The 19,755-nt window shown below is 46.8% G+C and overlaps 1 protein-coding gene across 1 annotated transcript in view; it reads right to left on the reverse strand.

Annotated features, from left to right (window-relative positions):
• abcc2 (ATP binding cassette subfamily C member 2) overlaps window positions 1–19,755 on the reverse strand; it is a gene marked incomplete at its 3' end in the record, with an annotated part of 254,616 nt that overhangs the window by 35,090 nt on the left and 199,771 nt on the right. The window contains exons 24-26 of the mRNA XM_084321278.1: window positions 10,005–10,160; window positions 2,380–2,579; window positions 39–165 (exon numbers count right to left, since the gene is read on the reverse strand). Of these exons, the coding sequence (XP_084177404.1) occupies window positions 39–165; window positions 2,380–2,579; window positions 10,005–10,160 (483 nt within the window). The remainder of the gene's footprint in view (window positions 1–38; window positions 166–2,379; window positions 2,580–10,004; window positions 10,161–19,755) is intronic.

Raw genomic sequence — 19,755 nt, forward strand, 5'->3', positions numbered from 1 at the left:
CCTAGTGTGTGATGATGATGAGTGAGTTGAGGACTGACGTTAAGAGCGTACGATATGGACAGGCCGACCAGACCACTGTCGAGAGACTCCCTGGAGATGACCGCCAACAGAGCCGAGAAAAACACCACCAGGTTCCCCAGAAACTCCAGACGGATGGCCAGCCATCTAAAACACACACACACACACACACACACACACACACACACACACACACACACACACACACACACACACACACACACACACACACACACACACACACACACACACACACACACACACACACACACACACACACACACACACACACACACACACACACACACACGCGGACATACATGTAATGTTACACATGAATAAGTGCACCCCCGCACACACACACGCACAGATAGATCAGTGTCATGGATAAAACAAAACAACCGTTTATATGTGTGTGCAATTGTGTGTGTGAGAAAGACAGTAGTTGTAGGACTGTATGTGTGTTTGTTTGTGTGTGTATATGTGTGAAAGTGTGTGTGTGAGAGAGAGAAAGTGTGTGTGTGTGTGTGTGTGTGTGTGTGTGTGTGTGTGTGTGTGTGTGTGTGTGTGTGTGTGTGTGTGTGTGTGTGTGTGTGTGTTAAGGCTGAGCCCGAACGTTCGAACGCTCGAACGTTCGTTCGTTACGCTGACATTCTGACTTTAATTAATAGGTTCGAACGTTCGGTAAAAAAATAAATAAAGGATGCGCACGGGGTTGAGGTGATGTGAATGCGAGGCGCTCGGCTCAACCAGTATGGTCTGCCGGGCTGCAGCGGGATACTATTTCTCAACCAGAGCTCTATTTTGATTGACAGGCGATTCTGCCAATTACGTCACACCGCTTGCACCCGCCTCTGCTGTTACCACCAATCGGCAAGCCTCAACAGACTTACCGTAGCATACGAGGAAGTAATCGGTAACAAGGTTTCCGTAGGTGAACCTGCAGAAGGATCATAATACCATCCTTTTTCGGCCACGGAGCGCGAGCTTCATGGCGGGAGGTGGTTGCGTTGGAAACAACAGCAGGCGCACGGTCCACCGTCTACCTCGGAACGGTGGTAGGGCGAACGGGCTGCAGGCGTGTTGGGAGCCCGGCCGTTCCGTGGTAGACGGTGGACGGGTCTGTTGAGCCGAGGCGTGCGCCTCTCCTCCCGGCTCCCCTCCCCGTCGACCAAGAGTGAATACCAGTTATTGAACGTGTAACACTAACTATATAACGTAATAAACTAATGCATTTGTTTATCTAGCCCCTTACGTGACTGCAAGGGCTATTGTTTATCATACTTTGATTCAGTAGCTTGTTTATTTTCTTCTGAGTGCTTTGTTTAATTACATGTTTACATGAACAGCCACCACTGTAAACAACATGTTTTTCACCAATAGACTATGCAATGCCGCCCTCCGTAGGATCTATAATAATACAATAAAAAAAAAATTATTATTAAAAAAATGAAAAAAAAAATGTATTAAAAAAAAATTTATAAATTTTTTTTTAAAAACGTTCGTTCGTTCGATAAACCCTGGCGAACGTTCGAACCCAAAAAATAGGGTTCGGGCTCAGCCTTAGTGTGTGTGTGTGTGTGTGTGTGTGTGTGTGTGTGTGTGTGTGTGTGTGTGTGTGTGTGTGTGTGTGTGTGTGTGTGTGTGTGTGTGTGTGTGTGTGTGTGTGTGTGTGTGTGTGTGTGTGTGTGTGTGTGTGTGTGTGTGTGTGTGTGTGTGTGTGTGTGTGTGTGTGTGTGTGTGTGTGTGTGTGTGTGTGTGTGTGTGTGTGTGTGTGTGTGTGTGTGTGTGTGTGTGTGTGTGTGTGTGTGTGTGTGTGTGTGTGTGTGTGTGTGTGTGTGTGTGTGTGTGTGTGTGTGTGTGTGTGTGTGTGTGTGTGTGTGTGTGTGTGTGTGTGTGTGTGTGTGAGTGAAGGGGGCAATTCCCACCCTACATTGTAAAGCGCTTTGAGTGTCTAGAAAAATGCTATATAAATGCAATTCATTATTATTATTATTGTGTGTGAGTATGAGAGAGAGCGTGTGTGTGAGTATGAGAGAGAGAGATAGTGTGTGCGTGTGTGTGTGTGTGTGCATATGTAAGAGTGTGTGTGTTGTGCATATGTAACGGTTGTCACATCGTCACCTTAAACTTCGATGCCCAGAGGGAGTTTCGAACCCCACGCCACGGGCAACAACACAGACCGCTATACCAAGAAGTGAACTCACTGCTTTGTAACGTGTCTATGTTGTCTTTTGAGGATGAGAGTGAGTTTAACCCATAGCACCTCTACTCACCCCAGCCCTTTGTGATTGCGCTTCACGATACCATCCGTTACACATATACACGCTTGCAAGTGTGTTTGTGTGTGTGTATTCCAACCTGTTGGAGACTATCCATGGGTAGACACTCTTGAGGTTCTCATCGATGGTGCACTCGTTGTGCTTGAGGAACCTCTCCTGGTGCCCATAGGCCCTGATCACAGACAGCCCTGAGACCGTCTCTCCAAAGTGGGAGTATATAGGAGAACGAGACACCGAGTCCAGGCGACGTAACTGCCTGGACGTCGCCACGTAGAAACGCTAATGAGCAGAGAGACCGAAGAACAATGCATGTGTATTACGTTACCATTGACAATTAGAAAGCTCGATGTCGGGTCAATGTAACATAATAAGTAGACGGTAGCCAAAGTAATCAACAAAGAATATTTTATTAATAATTACCATGATTGAACAAAGGAAACATAACGTAACGACAAACAAGAACACATACTGCACAGACGGGATCAGCACCAGACAAAGGGGAAGACAGAATACTTATACATGAGGGAATGACGAAACGAGACACACCTAGGTTGATTACAAATGGGTACACCTGAAGGGGAAAACGATACGGACTACAAAACCACGACAGGGAACTACAGCTAGACATGACACATCACACTAGGAGCGCCTGATCAGGGCACAAAACACATAACATGCTTTACATGCTGAAGCTGAACTGTGTCAGAAAGATGGAAAGGAAAGTAACAATAGCCTAAACCAGCCTATACCAGCCTATACCAGCCTAAACCAGCCTATACCAGCCTAAACCAGCCTATACCAGGGCTTCCCAAACCTTTTCAGCTCGAGACCCAAAAGAGAAATTTAGTGTTTCCCCAGGACCCAAACTTACATGGGTCAACCTCAAACACAAATTGCAACAAAAACAAATTCAATAGATTTTCAATCTCATTGAGGGCGGCTATGTGGCGCAGTGGGCAAGGCGCTCGCAACGAATGCTGGAGACTAGGCTCGAACAGGATGCTTCCTGTTCGAGCCCCGCTCTCCACATTGCTTTCAGTTTAGCTGGTCGTCCACAGTAATACACATTGGCCGTATTACGAGGAGGGTGTTACGATTCTGGTTCTTGACTACGGTCGGGAACCTCCCACCTTCTCTGTCATCTGTCACTTGGTTACTGTCACTTGTTTTCCCTGTCATTTAGTGCTGTCAATTAGGGGTTGGCTTCTGATTGGCTGTCACGGGGGTGTGTGTGGAATGTTGGTATTTGGTGGCTATATAACATTCCTTTCCTCTGCTTGTCATTTGTCAGGTCTTCACTATAGGCGTTCGGAGATAACGCGGGCGGTTCCTGTTCTGGACCACCACTAAGCTCCATTATCTAATTCTCTCGTTCTCTTGCCTTGGCATAGTATCCTAGTATTACTCTTTGTGTTCTTTACCATTAAAGTCGAACCTGTTCAAGAGTATACCTTCTCCGTCTCTGTGATTGCCTACAACAATTGGAACTCACCTACCTCCATCCTGACAGAAGACCTGACCATCAGAGTTCCATGGAGGCAATCATGGAGATGCTCCAGGCACAGAAGAGTGCACAGGAGCGCATGGAGGAACACCAACATCTGGTCAGCGCCGAGTTGGTTCGGCTGGGCGGGATCGTCAGCGCGTCGCAGGAGACGGCGCAGTCGGCGCTCAGCACAGCCCGGCAGGCACAAGTCGAGGTGGCGGGGGTAAGGACGACGGTGGGTGAGACGGCGGCAGGAGAGGCGGCGTTCAACACCACGTTCAACACCGAGGAGAGTCGGGGAGCTCTTGGGCACCAGGATCGGAACCAGGAGCCACGGCTACCCGCACCAGGCCGCTATGCGGGAGCACCGGAGGGATGCAGGGAGTTCATCACCCAGTGCTCACTTGTGTTCCAGCTGCAGCCACGCTCATTCCCCTCTTCCAGAGCACAAGTCGCATATATTATCACCGGTCAAGCACTCTCCTGGGCTACGGCCGAATTAGAGAGCGGTTCGCCTCTCTGCGACTGTGTGGACGACTTCACCAGGGAGTTGAGAAGGGTATTCGACACTTCCCGAGTACTCTCGGTCTTCGAGGCTGGTGGGCGGCTTCTCGCTTGCCGGCAGGGCTCCCGCACAGTCTCAGAATACGCCATCGAATTTCGGATCGTGGCTCGGGAGGCAGCTTGGCCGGAAATTCCTTGTGTGGTCCTATTTCTCAAGGGACTCTCCGCACGGATGCGAGACGAGTTCTCCGTGCGTGAGATCCCTGAGCAGCTGGAAACGCTCATCAACACCGCCATACGGATGGACAACCGACATCGGGAGAGAGAGAGGGAGTGTGAAGATACTACCCAGGTACGTGTCCTTTCTCCTCCTGTTGTTGACATCTTCCCGCATTACACGAGTGGGCCACTGGGTGATGAATCCATGCAGCTTGGGGCGCTGTCGCTCTCAGACGACGAGCGGCGGCGCTTCATCGAGGAGCGACGCTGCTTCCGGTGCGGCCGGACCGGTCATCGTTTCAGCAGCTGTCGGGAACAGGCTGGCTCAACTCGGCGCCAGTCGGGAAGGGGAGGTGCTCCGCCGGGCCTCGATAGGGCGCCAGCAGGTGGGCTCACCCCAGCACTACCATCTGACTCACGTACATTACTGGAGGTGGCGGTTAACTGTGGGGGTAACGTTAGGGGAACGAAGGCTCTCATTGACTCAGGGGCGGCGGGCAATTTCATTCACTTGGGGTTGGTGAGAGAATGGGGAATCCCGGTAGAAGAGTTGGGGGTTCCCATTCCTACGCCCTGGACGGTCAGCCCCTGGGCAGTGGGAGCGTCACACAACGTACTGTCCCTATGCACATCCGGGTGGCGGGTGGGGGGTGGGAGTGGGTGCAATTATTTGTTATTGTCTCCCCCTACTCTGTTATGGTGTTGGGTCATCCCTGGTTGTCTTCATGTGTACGGAATATTAATTGGAGCACGGGCAAGCTCTCAACGGAGGTCGACGTGAAGTCGGTCGTCGGCGAGAGTTTGTCCACTCCCTTGTCTCCCTTCCCCTCTTCTCTTTTTTCTCCTTCTTCTCTCTCCAGGGTGGTGGGGAGCGTCGCAGATTCTGTTCCACCCTCTAATCCCGATTTGATAGGGATTCCTGAGATCTATTGGGACCTGGCGGACGTCTTTAGCAAGACGCGTGCTAAAGCACTACCGCCTCATAGATCATACGACTGTCCCATTAATCTTCTACCCGGTACCTCCCCGCCTCATGGGCGAATGTTCTCTCTCTCACGCCCCGAGACCTTGGCCATGAACACCTACATTGAGGAGGCATTGCTTGCGGGGCACATACGTCCTTCCACATCCCCGGCCGGCGCTGGTTTCTTCTTTGTTGACAAAAAAGATGGGGATCAGCGCCCGTGCATTGATTATAGGGGATTGAATGACGTTTCCATCAAGAACCAATATCCTTTACCTCTCATGGACACGCCTTTGAGTGCTTACAGGGGGCACAGGTCTTTTCTAAACTTGACTTACGTAATGCATACAATCTGGTCAGGATTAGAGAAGGAGACGAGTGGAAGACTGCATTTAATACACCCAATGGTCACTATGAGTATTTGGTCATGCCCTTTGGTTTGGCTAATGCTCCGGCAGTCTTCCAAGCCCTGGTTAACGACGTGCTGCGAGACTTGATTGGGGTGTCGGTGTTTGTTTACCTAGATGATATCCTAATTCTTTCTCGCGATATGGTGCAACACCAACTGCATGTTCGGGAGGTGCTAGACCGTCTCCTCGAGCATCAACTATTCGTTAAGGCTGAGAAGTGTGTGTTTCACACTGATACCGTTTCCTTCCTGGGCTTTGTGTTGACGAAGGGTGATCTACGCATGGATTCGGCCAAGGTGAGTGCAGTCTTGGACTGGCCACAGCCTTCGTCGCTCAAGGGGTTACAACGGTTTTTGGGCTTTGCAAATTTTTACAGGCGCTTTATTCGCAACTTTAGCGCCTTAGCCAATCCGTTAACAGCTCTCACTAAGGCCTCTCTCCCTGGCTTTGAATGGTCGCCTAGGGCAGAGTCGGCCTTCTGCGATCTCAAGCGTCGGTTTACATCCGCTCCTGTATTGATCCGCCACGATGCAGAGGTTCCGTTCATTGTGGAGGTGGATGCCTCTGACATCGCTGTGGGGGGGGGTGCTCTCTCAGAGGTGCTTAAAGGATGGGAAAGTGCACCCGTGTGCTTTTTTTTCTCGCCGTCTGTCATCAGCCGAGCGCAACTACGACGTGGGTAATCGGGAGTTGTTGGCTATCAAATTGGCACTGGAGGAATGGAGACATTGGTTGGAGGGGGCGGCACATCCTTTCATTGTTTGGACCGATCATAAGAACTTGGCTTACATCCAAGGGGCTAAACGCCTTAACGCTCGCCAGGCCAGGTGGCCGTTATTCTTCACACGATTTCGATTTACCATCTCCTATAGACCCGGGTCCAAGAATATCAAACCCGACGCGTTATCGCGCCAGTTTGATCTTCCTGGCCGGGAGGAGCAGCCCCATCCCATTATTCCACCGGCCTTGATTTTGGCACCCGTGTCTTGGGGCATAGATAAGGTGGTAAGGTCGGCGCTGACGCGGGAGCCCGATCCTGGCGGGGGCCCTCCGGGGCGGTCGTATGTGCCCAAGGTGGCACGCTCACGTTTGCTGCAGTGGGCACATGCCTCATCCCTCACCAGCCACCCTGGGGCCACCAGGACCCTGGAATTTATCCGTAGGAGGTTCTGGTGGCCGACAGTGGAGGGGGATACGCGTTCCTTTGTGGCGGCCTGCCCGATGTGCGCGCGCAGTAAGACCTCTCGCCGTGCACCGGCAGGTCTCCTCTGGCCACTTCCTATTCCTAAACGGCCCTGGTCGCACATATCCCTGGACTTTATTTCTGGCCTCCCCCTTTCGGACGGGTTCACCGCCATTTTGGTGGTGGTGGACCGGTTCTCGAAGGCGGCTCATTTTGTTCCTCTCCCCAAGCTTCCATCGGCCCGGGAGACTGCTGATCTGGTGATACAGCATGTCTTTCGGGTCCACGGGCTTCCGGTGGATATCGTGTCGGACCGGGGTCCTCAGTTCGCTTCCAGGTTCTGGAAGGCGTTTGCCGCCGGTCTCTGCGCCTCCGTCAGCCTTTCGTCTGGGTTTCATCCGCAGTCGAACGGGCAGACGGAGCGCGTCAACCAGGACCTGGAGGGGGTCTTGAGATGTTACATTGCCGGTTGCCCGGCAACGTGGAGTAGGAGGTTGGCATGGGCTGAGTACGCGCATAATACCCTCCTCTCCTCCTCTACCGGTATGTCTCCCTTTCAGTGTCAGTATGGTTTTCAACCTCCTTTGTTTCCCGAGCAGAAGCAGGAGGCGGAGGTGCCCTCGGCCCAGGCACATGTGGCTCGCTGCCGCAGGACGTGGAAGCGGGTCCGGGCGACGCTGCAGAAGGTTTCGGTTAGTACCCAGCGGCAGGCTAACCGCAAGCGTCGTCCGGCTCCGGTTTACCGTCCTGGGCAGCGGGTTTGGCTTTCCACCCGGGATCTCCCTCTCCGGGTGGAATCCAGGAAGCTGGCTCCTCGCTTTATAGGACCCTTTAAGGTGGTACGTCGGGTGAATCCTGTGGCTTACAGGCTACGGCTTCCGAGTTCTATGAGGGTTCATCCGACGTTTCATGTGTCCCTGTTGAAGCCGTTCCTCTCATCGCCCTTGGCCCCGCCACTGCCTACGGTTCCTCCGCCTCGGTTTATGGGTGGTCAGCCCATTTACACGGTGCAGAGGATACTGGGTTGTAGGCGGAGGGGTAGGGGGTTTCAGTTCTTGGTGGATTGGCAGGGGTACGGGATAGAAGAGCGTTCTTGGGTGCCTCAAAGGGATATTTTAGATCCCAGCCTGATCGATGATTTCCGGCGGCTGAATCCCGAGGCCCCCAGGTGAACGTCTGGTGCCGTTCGTCGGGGGAGGGTACTGTTACGATTCTGGTTCTTGACTACGGTCGGGAACCTCCCACCTTCTCTGTCATCTGTCACTTGGTTACTGTCACTTGTTTTCCCTGTCATTTAGTGCTGTCAATTAGGGGTTGGCTTCTGATTGGCTGTCACGGGGGTGTGTGTGGAATGTTGGTATTTGGTGGCTATATAACATTCCTTTCCTCTGCTTGTCATTTGTCAGGTCTTCACTATAGGCGTTTGGAGATAACGCAGGCGGTTCCTGTTCTGGACCACCACTAAGCTCCATTATCTAATTCTCTCGTTCTCTTGCCTTGGCATAGTATCCTAGTATTACTCTTTGTGTTCTTTACTATTAAAGTCGAACCTGTTCAAGAGTATACCTTCTCCGTCTCTGTGATTGCCTACAACAATTGGAACTCACCTACCTCCATCCTGACAGGAGGGAAACTGAAGGGTGGGGATCGGGCGTTGTGGACAGCGACTCCTACAGGTCGGTTGGTGCGCCTGCGCAGTAGAATCAAGAAGCGACGGGGGCGGGGCCCCTCCAAAGCCCAGACCCCCAACGCTGAAAGATCGAGCCGCGCAGGTGAAAAGATGCGACGGCTGTTACCTCGAGTATCGGAGGGGACTCGTGCTATGTATGACTTAGTCCACATTGCAGCCGGCTTGTGGGAGGCAAGAAACAACGTTCGAAGACAGGGGAGGGTTTAATTGGACGATATGAAAATTGGGATGGGAGAAAAATAGAAAATGGGAGAAAAAGTGGATAAAAAAAAGATTTTCAATCTCATTCAAATTATGTCCTGAATGAGGAGGGAAAAAAGTATTCAAAATGTCCGCCGTCCACCTTAGTGCTGCATGAAGTTAACATGCAGCAGGAGTATTGCTCCTGACCCGAGGAGGTGCAGTGTTGTTATAGGGTTAGACGTGTTGGACTCTTTGGCTGCATCACTTTTCGCCATATGTTTTGCAAATTGGATATCTGTCTCCAACAACCCCCTGGCAATTCTTTATAGATATCCAAGATGCTCTCACGCTGCATATTTAAAGGCGCTGTAATTATTTTAATAGCTCTACACTCCGACGGCCATCACTGATATAGAGTGTTTGGTCAGTAACATGGGTCTCCCAGTCGCGTGATTTCTTTTCGTAGCCGCAGTTTGCGAAGACGCTCTCTGATTGGCTAGCCCGCGTACAGCGAAGAGTCAAGACCCTCTCTGATTGGTTTAGCTCCAAAGGGCTCTGGGATAGAAATGTCCGCCTTGTACATATATATTCTCTGCTTCGAAGTGGTTATGCTTTGGCCCTCTTTCGAAGTGGGTTATGCTTAGAGTTTGGAATCAGGGCTGGTGGTCCATCAACCTGCTCTAAAGATAAACTCTAAGCATAACCCACTTCAAAAGAGGGCCAAAGCATAACCACTTCGAAGCAGAGAATATGTACAAGGCGGAAGAGCCCTTCGGAGCTAAACCAATCAGAGAGGGTATTCGCTGTACGCGGGCTAGCCAATAAGAGAGCGTCCTGCATTATTATTATTACATTAAAAAATCACGCCTCCCAATCCCTCCTGCTCTGCAGTAAACACAAAATACATGTCCTGGTATCCTGTTCCCACTTTATCCAATCAGGAGAGATAACTCCACACTTGGATAAAGTGTTTACTGCAGAGTGGAGGGACTGAGAGACCCATGTTACTAAGCATAATATAAGTACCTCATTAGTAACCATCCCCTCCGACCTCCTCCTACTCACCTGGACGAAGAAATAGACGACAGCCAAGGGGACGATGATGATGGTGAATAAGGGCGTGGCCAGGCAGATGACGAAGAGTGTTCCCAGCACGCCTAGCAGACAGAGGATCCAACCGCGGAAGGAGTTTGGGATGGCCTCATCTACAGTGAAGATGTCCTGAGGGAGACATAACCACAGTGGGGGATGAACACCAGTCCACTAATGCTAATAAATAGCATAGTATAATACATCATAGTCACATAAATAGACAATCCACTTTCTATTGCTTCTCTTTACTGGCTCCCAGTCCAGTACAGGATCCATTTTAAGCTCCCTCTTATTTAATGGACCTCTCCTCCCCCCACGTTTCTCCTAGGTCTCTTAGATATCTTACTGTAGGTCCTCCAGTCACTTTCTCCTGGTGGTCCCTCCATCTAGGCTGAAGACTAATGGCGATGGTGCCTTTGCAGTCGCTGCCCCAAAGCTGTGGAACGGCCTCCCTCCCCTTCTGCCTTTAAATACAGGTTAAAAACCTACCTGTGTACCAGGCCTTTTAGCTTTTAAACTGGGCTTTTTTAGCCTGGATAGTCTGATCTCACACCTACCCTGTTTTATGTTATGTATATTTCTTGTTTGTTGAGATTCTGTAACCGCCAGCCTTGGCGATCGATGATACTCAAGTTTCAAGTTTGTTTATTAATTGTCATAGTAAAATACAGAATACTTTATCATGAAATGTTTTTTTCTGTATGAGCCCCTGGGAGTGTAATAGATAAAAATAGATAATTATAAAATAGAAAAAGTAAAAAGTACGTAAAATAAAGTGTTCAGTCAATATGTATACAATATACATTACAGAGTAAAAAGAGTAACAGTGAGGTACAATGCAATAACGGGATGAGGTACAAACTTAGGGTAAGGTGCAATGAGGTATGAATTGTAGTGCAAATATATTTACTAATAAATATAAAGTGTGTTAAAGTGTCTAAAGTGAGTAAAGTGGGTGTTAAGGTGAGTGTTTATTTAAAGTGAGTGTGTACGTGTGGATGTTATAATTTATAATTTAGGACCTGCTCAGAGGTCATTAATCGGCATACATGCGATGCATGTATGCGGTTCGTCTCTGCGATTAACCCATCCCGTCGTCCTTCCCCCCCAAGGGCAGCCGGGAGCAGACAGGCGCAACGTGAGCCGCGCCAGGGGACCAATCCAAGTGCTCCTGTCCGTCTTCGTCAAGGACGCCACAGCATTAGCGATCTTGTTGTTGTGCATGTTTTTCCATTGGGTTTATCTTATCGGGGGGGAAACCCTTGCGAGCACGGGGAGAACATGCAAACTCCACACAGAAAGGCCTGGGAGATACCCCACCTGGGTACCTGGCAACATGGAAACCTGGTCCCCAAGCGGGAATCGAACCCTGGACCTTCTTGCTGTGAGGCGACAGTGTTTAACCACTACACCACCGTGCCGCTCACGGTGGTCTCTGACAAGAACAAGTTACAGGTTGAAAAAACCCTCAGCTCGGAACTAGGCAAAATCTGCATATGGCTCGCTGATAACAAACTAGCATTACACATGGGCAACAGAGTCCATTCTCTTCGGTTCAAATAACAAACTCAGCAAGACCGACGGCTTCTCAGTTACAGTGGGTGACAATATTGTCACAAGGAAAGAAGATATTACCTACCTGGGTTCCATCCTAGAGGCAAATCTTTCCTGTGACAAAATGGCATCCAATGTAATAAAAAAGGTCAACCAACGAACACGATTCTTGTACCGGATCTCCTCACTGGTAAACAAGAATACCCTGAAGACTCTGGCAGGAGCACTCATTCAAGGGTACTACGACTATGCATGCACCTCATGGTACCAAAGCACCTCAAAGGCGCTAAAAACAAAATTACAAACATCTCAAAACAAACTGGTCAGACTACTGCTTGACCTTACTCCTAGAACCCACCTCACCCCTGCCCACTTTGACAACCTACTGTAGGATGGCTTAGAGTAGACAACAGAGTACAGCAACTTGCAATGGGCCTGGTCTACAAGATACACTACACGACCAAGGTACCCATGTACATGTCAAAATACTTCCCAAAGGTCAGTGAATACCACGATCACAACACCAGAGGGAGCTCCACAAATCATGTTAAACCCAGATTCGGCTCAAACAAGGGACTAAACACGTTTCGCAATTATGCCACATCAATGTGGAACGCCCTACCCAAAGCTGTAAAGGAATGTGAATCACTACCCACTTTCAAAAACACTCTCAAAAAACACCTACGGGAGACTGTAATTCTAAACTGGCCCCTGTAAATGTCCTAACACAACCCCCCCCCCCCCCCCCCCAATGTACAGTAAATGACCAAGTATGGTCTTGTCAATATTCAATATTCCAATGTACAGTTTTGCTTGTTCAGTTGTACAGTGTCCCCCACCCACTCCTCCTACCCAACCCCCCCCCCCCCCCCCCCCCCCAACCTCCTCCAATGTACAGTTTCTATGTCAAATGTATATACTCTCTTTTCTGGACTCTTTTCGTATCACAAACAGTACTGTATTTGCATAGCTGGTATGTCATAAATGCATAAATGTAGCAGTGCTGTCTATCTGTATGTCATGTATGTCATATATGTTATGATGAATTGAAAATGGGGGACCCTGATGTAAACAAGACGAAAGTCTTTCTCTGGTCTGCATCCCCTTAACAATTGTATGTATTGAGCTGTACTGTACTGTACCCATTCTGCAATCTGTTAATACAATTTTCAATCAATCAATCAATCAATCAATCAATCAATCAATCAATCAATCAATGCTGTGAGTGTAGATGATGGGTTGTACTGTAGTGTCATTGTCATTGAGCACTAGAAGGAGCAGTACTGATTTTATTCTGCCAAAATTCAACTCACTAATGGGCACAAATAATTTTTTATATTCTGCGGCATTGGAGTGGAACAAGCTTCCAGAGGGGGGAAGCTTTAGACGTGCCACAAAGAAACGGCTAGCCAGTGAATTATAGAGTAGCCACGTCTAGGAAGGAGAGGGTAGGATGTATCAGTCTATAGTCTCTTGATAGCATATGTAGAAGTGAAATACAGGCTATGTTTTATGGGGTTACTATATGTTTTATTATGATGCTCTATGTTTTTATTACGATGATCTATGTTTTATTATGATGCTCTATATTTTATGATGTCTGTCCATGTCCAAAATCAGGGTCCACGGTGGAAATAAGTGCTTGCACTTTCTCATGTTTTTATCCCTTGGATGCTGTATTTTACTCACAATAAAAACCAATCAATCAATCCTGATGGCCTGGGGATAGAAGCTCCTTCTGAGTCTCTCTGTACTGGCCATGAGACTCCGGTATCGCTTGCCTGACCACAGCAGTTCAAAGAGGCAGTTGTTTGGGTGACTAGAGTCTTTGATTATTCTCTTAGCCTTGGCTCTGCAACGCTTGTTGTAAATGTCCTGGGCCCTCATTTATCAACAATTCTTAGAAAGTGTTCTATTTTAGTACTTAAGAAAATAATTTAGAATGTGTGTACAGGTGTAGAAGTGGTGGAGAGAATAAAAGCTAGCATATAATGGTAGTGTCTGGTTAGGAGCGAGGGATAATGGATGGATTATCCAATGGGGGGTCCGGGAGGGGGGGGGTACGAGCTAGAGCATATGTGTGTAGGGTATTAGATAGCAGGTATTAGGGGTATATCCTGTATAAGACATTTAACTAAATGGTGATTTCATTGGATGTGCACTGTTAATAATGCTTTTGGTGGAGAGAATAAAAGCTAGCATATAATGGTAGTGTCTGGTTAGGAGCGAGGGATAATGGATGGATTATCCAATGGGGGGTCCGGGAGGGGGGGGGGTACGAGCTAGAGCATATGTGTGTAGGGTATTAGATAGCAGGTATTAGGGGTATATCCTGTATAAGACATTTAACTAAATGGTGATTTCATTGGATGTGCACTGTTAATAATGCTTGTATATCTTATCGCGTGTTGTCATGTTTGTTTATATGTTTGTTTAAAAAATAATAAAAAAATTAAATACAAAAAAAATAAATATCCGGATTTATCAACCGTGCGTACACGGGTCCTACGCTCCTCCGCGTTTAAAAATACCATTAGGTTCTACACTCCACGCTCGTACACGATTTTAAGTATTTGCATATAGCACCGCCCGTAATTAACCATATACGGTAATGGAACACCCCCATGAAATGTGGAAAAGTGGACTAAGCCGAGGGAAGCGTGTTATGGAGAAATACGTGACAGGCTGACAGACATGTATACGTACGGTGATGTCAGATATGATATCTATTAACTTAAAGACCATATTAACTAATAAAGGCCGTGATGGAATATGACTGCCTTTTTCCGTTCTGTTCGATTAATACTCCTCAATTTTATTCCAAATCGCGATGGATTTCCCGTCAATTCTCTACCTGCTGCATATGATTTGTAGATGCATACAATCTATTTTGATGTCGGTATTGGGTAGCCTATATAAACAATAATACGAGAGCATATACAAGAACAATGAATCTCACTGCCATGTATGATGTAGCCTATACGCCATGTGTAGCCTGCCTATATGTGATCAATACAAACTTGAATTCCATCATGTCTGTGTGCGGGAGCTCACAAGGCTGTTGTCACAATGTAAATAAGAACGTGCACTGAAAAGTTACAGTATGTAGTTGGTTGATTATTTGTATGACAGTCAGTAAACCCTTGCAAAAAGTATCCGTTGTATTTAATGAATTGAAAACATGCAGCATGCCTTTCCTCCCGGCAGCGACGACATTAAATGAATACATTTTATCAGGCAAATGCCCATCACTGAGTGGAATCCCTTTCTATTCACATAACTGCATTTGTATTGAGCCGTACTGTATTGTAGCCATTCTCCAATCTGTTAAATAAAGTTTTCATTCATTCGTTACACTACTGTTCCTACACAATCATACGTGTAAAACTGACAAGATTGCAGCAGAGTAGATTTTTTAGTGATGACAGACTGTCACAGACTGATTGAATGACAGGTGAAACAACTAATTGTATTCACCTCCCGTCTCCCGCCCTTCCCACGCGCCACGAACCACTGATCTACTGTGATACAGTGCTTGCGCAGTCAGTCGATTTTAGCTAGTAGTCAGACTTTGCTAGCACAGAATGTCTCACTTGCAGAAAAGAAAAATATCAGATTTATTTTCGAAACGTCCCGCCGGTCCCAGTGACAGTCCCACTAAATCTGATAAACGTCAGAGAGAGACAGAGATGACAGGCTCAGCATCAGGTATTGAAGAGTTAACTCAGTCTGTTCCCCTATACCCCCCCTCGGGCGTCAGGGGCTTCCACTGAGGGGTGATGCAAATAGGGATGGGGTGTTATGGCAGCTCATGATGGAAAGAGTGTGCACCGAGTCTGATCCCGAGTTGAAGAATTGGCTCCAAAAGAGAGACAACTGGATGTCCAACAACATCCAAAACGAAATCTTACAGCTGTTTGCCCATGATATTCAGCGACAAATTAGAGGCAAAGCATCCAAAAGCCCATTCTTTGGCTTGAGCGCTGACGGAACCACTGATGTCACTCACTGGAAAAGAACAATTCTCGTGTAATATACAGTTCGCCAATGACAACTTGGAAGCTCAGAACTTCTTTTGGGGTTTTTACAATGCCCGGCCCAGACACAACAGCCGAGACGCTGTTTTTGTGTATAAAATACTTTTACGCCTCGACCTGCCCATGAAGAGGCTGATAGGATACTGTTTTGACGGGGCCAGCAACATGTCTGGGCCATACAGGCTAGACCAGGGGTTCCCAAACTTTTCAGGCCGCGACCCAAAAAAAACTGTTTCAGAGAGCCGCGACCCCCACTATTATAGGAGGTAAAAAAAAATTTTTAAAGAATAATAATATTCATTTTATTTAAAAAAAAAAATTATAAATGGAAATGTATGGTTGAAACATGCAAACATTCAAACGCACACACACTAATAAGCATTGGAGGCTTTTAACCAGGGCCGGACTGGGGAAATCATTCAGGCCAGGAAATATAGTGCAAAATATAGCCCCAGTCAGGCCACTTTTTAAGCAGGGGGTCTGGGGGTCCCGCACCAGGAATTTGTTTGTTACAAAGACTTAATTTCCTGCATTCTGGTGCAGGAATTTTTTTATTTGTACCCTTTAAATGCCAGTGTTTGTGATGGCATCACAAATTATTGTTAAAAAACAGGCTAGCATAAATTATGTATGATTAGCAACAACACCGATTTTTATGGATTTTCAGTTTTTTTGTAATTGATAATATTTTATTCAACTTCAGCCCTGATCATTTTACCACATATTCATTTTATAATTCTAACCCTTTAAATGCCAGTGTGTGTGATGGCATATATTTGCAATATATCAAATGCAAAGTAGATTTTTCTGGGGGGGGATTATTACAGGCTAGCATGTGTCAATGATTAGCAGTTTTTTGTAAGGGTTTTTTGTATTTTTTTTTGTATTTTTTTTTGTATTTTTTTTTTTTATCATCTGGCGACCCCCCCGCGGCGGCTCAAAGGCTGCACCCCCTACCGATTTGAAATTCCAACGTGCCTGATCACGTCTGTGCGCGGAGCTAAAAAAATAAAAAAAAATACTGTCTTTTACTTTTAGTCTCAGTGAAGTTTCAACGGAGGTATCTATTCTAACCTTCTGTAGTGTGTTATTGAAAGGCTTAACCTTCTATAGTGTGCTAGTGAAAGGGGGGGGGGCACTGTACAACTGTACAAGCAAAACTGTACATTGGAATATTGACAAAACCATACTTGGTAATTTACTGTACATTGGAGGGGGTTGGGTTAGGACATTTACAGGGGCCAGTTTCGAATTGCAGTCTCCCGTAGGTGTTCTTTGAGAGTAGTTTTGAAAGTGGGTAGTGATTCACATTCCTTTACAGCTTTGGGTAGGGCGTTCCACATTGATGTGGCATAATTGCGAAACGTGTTTAGTCCCTTGTTTGAGCCGAATCTGGGTTTAACATGATTTGTGGAGCTCCCTCTGGTGTTGTGATCGTTGTATTCACTGACCTTTGTGAAGTATTTTGACATGTACATGGGTACCTTGGTCGTGTAGTGTATCTTGTAGACCAGGCCCATTGCAAGTTGCTGTACTCGGTTGGCTACTCTAAGCCATCCTAGGTTGTCAAAGTGGGCAGGGGTGATGTGGGTTCTAGGAGTAAGGTCAAGCAGTATTCTGACCAGTTTGTTTTGAGATGTTTGTAATTTTGTTTTTAGCGCCTTTGAGGTGCTTTGGTACCATGAGGTGCAAGCATAGTCGTAGTACCCTTGAATGAGTGCTCCTGCCAGAGTCTTCAGGGTATTCTTGTTTACTAGAGAGGAGATCCGGTACAAGAATCGAGTTTGTTGGTTGACTTTTTTTATTACATTGGATGCCATTTTGTCACAGGAAAGATTAGCCTCTAGGATGGAACCCAGGTAGGTAATTTCATCTTTCCTTGTGACAATATTGTCACCCACTGTAACTGAGAAGCCGTCGGTCTTGCTGAGTTTGTTATTTGAACCGAAGAGAATGGACTCTGTTTTGCCCATGTGTAATGATAGTTTGTTATCAGCGAGCCATATGCAGATTTGGCCTAGTTCCGAGCTGAGGGTTTTTTCAACCTGTAACTTGTTCTTGTCAGAGACCAGCAGGGCTGAGTCGTCCGCAAACAGGAACAAGTTGCAGTCACAAGCTGACGACATGTCATTTGCATAAATTAGGAACAGTAGCGGCCCTAGTATGCTTCCTTGTGGAACACCACAGCTCACTGGGAGGGGGGGGGATAGGGTACCGTTTACCTCCACCATCTGTTCCCTCCCCTCAAGGTAGGATTGCATCCAGCTCACTGATAGACTATCAAAACCAATTGCTTTTAGCTTGTCAATCAGAATGGAGTGATTGACAGTGTCGAAGGCCTTTTGTAGGTCCAGTATGACCATGCCGCAGTATTTGCCCGCGTCCACCTCTTGTTTGATGTGGTCGTTCAAATAGAGAAGGCATGTGTCAGTGGAGTGGGATGTTCTGAAGCCAGATTGGATTTCGTAGATTCGATTTTTTTCCGCTAGGTACTTTGCGACCTTTTCGTAGACAATTTTTTCCATGACTTTCGAGATGGAGGTAAGATTAGAAACAGGGCGGTAGTTGCCTGGGTCTAATTTGCTGCCCTTTTTGTGCAGAGGGGTCACCCTCGCAATTTTGAAGTCCTTGCGGACGTGTCCCTGTTTTATGGAGAGGTTTATTATGTGTGTGATGACTGGGGTGATGGCGGCTGCTGAGTCTCTGAGGAATTTGGAGGGGATGTTGTCATGGCCAGTGGCCTTGTTAGGTTGGAGGGCGCTCAGTTTTTTGAGTACCTCATCTGTTGTTACCATTTCCAGCTTGAAGACGTCCTTGCGGACCCCTGGGTTTTTGTAGTAAGCTACTATGTGTTCTACCCCATAATGCCCTGAGTGGGAGGGTAGTTTGTTTACCAGTGTTGTGGCTATGTTTGTGAAGAAAATGTTTAAGTAATTGGCTACATCCAGCTTGTCTGTGATGAGCGTGTTGTCCGTCTTTATGTTTATGTTTGAGAATCTGGTTTTAAGTTTTTTACTGCAGCCTAATTGATTATTGAGTAATTTCCAAAGTTCACGTGGTTTGTTTTTGTTTTCATCAGTTTTATCATTGATGAAATTCTTTTTTGCAGTTTTGATCATGGAGTTTACGTCGTTTCTTAGTCTGTTTCTTTCCAGTTTGAGTTCAGTCACGTGGGCTTGGTGTTCACTGCTCGTGCTTTTGGTAAGCTTTGACTGACTTTTACGAAACTCAGAGCATTTTTTGTCTCTGGTTTTCATAGCGGCAAGTATTTCGGAGTGCATCCACGGCTCAGCGCGATTTTTTACCCTGGTGGTTCTTAGGGGGGCCATGTCGTTTAGTATTGTTAAAAATTTGGTTTTGAAACCAAGCCATGTTTCTTCAACCAGTGTACCATTGAGTTCATCTGACCAGTCCAGACTCTCCAGTTCAAGGTTAAAGGCCTCGCTAGAGTAGGTTTTGAGGTCTCTAGATGTGACTGTTTTCTGACAGCCAGCCTTTTGTTTTAGCTTTTTGCGGGTACAGAATATCATATAATGATCACTTAACCTGCATGCTATAACCCCTTTATTGGAGATCTTGGACTTGTCGGAGGTCAGGATGGGGTCAATGGTAGTCTGAGTTGATTCACATACACGTGTGGGTTGGGTGATTAGCTGGCTGAGGCCGTGCAGATCACAAAACGTACTGAATTACTTGGAACTCATTGCCAAGCTACTTCGCTGAAATAGAATCCAAAACCACTTTCAAGATACATTTTTAATACCATCTACTAACGAGCATGCACTGAACCGTTATGGCATAGCGGTGAAAACCAATTGACTGTTAATTGTATTTATGTTAATAGGGTGAGTGCTGCTCAGGAAGCACTATTTATTTGATTTTAAACATTTTATTTGAATACTCTTTACTAATAAATATCTTGTACAATATCATCCTAACTGAGGATGAGATTGTTAATGATGTTGATAATGATGTAATTGATGTTGATGTTGATAATTATGTAATGTATTGAATATTGTTGTATTGTTGTAAGTGCCGGACCCCAGGAAGAATAGCTTTTGTCAAGTGCAAAAGCGAATGGGGATCCTAAATAAACATAAACATAAACAGTGTGGTAGTGAAATGTTAACCTT

Source organism: Notolepis coatsorum (genome assembly GCF_963971535.1).
Source record: "Notolepis coatsorum genome assembly, chromosome: 9".
In the NCBI taxonomy this organism is placed as follows: Eukaryota; Metazoa; Chordata; class Actinopteri; order Aulopiformes; family Paralepididae; genus Notolepis; species Notolepis coatsorum.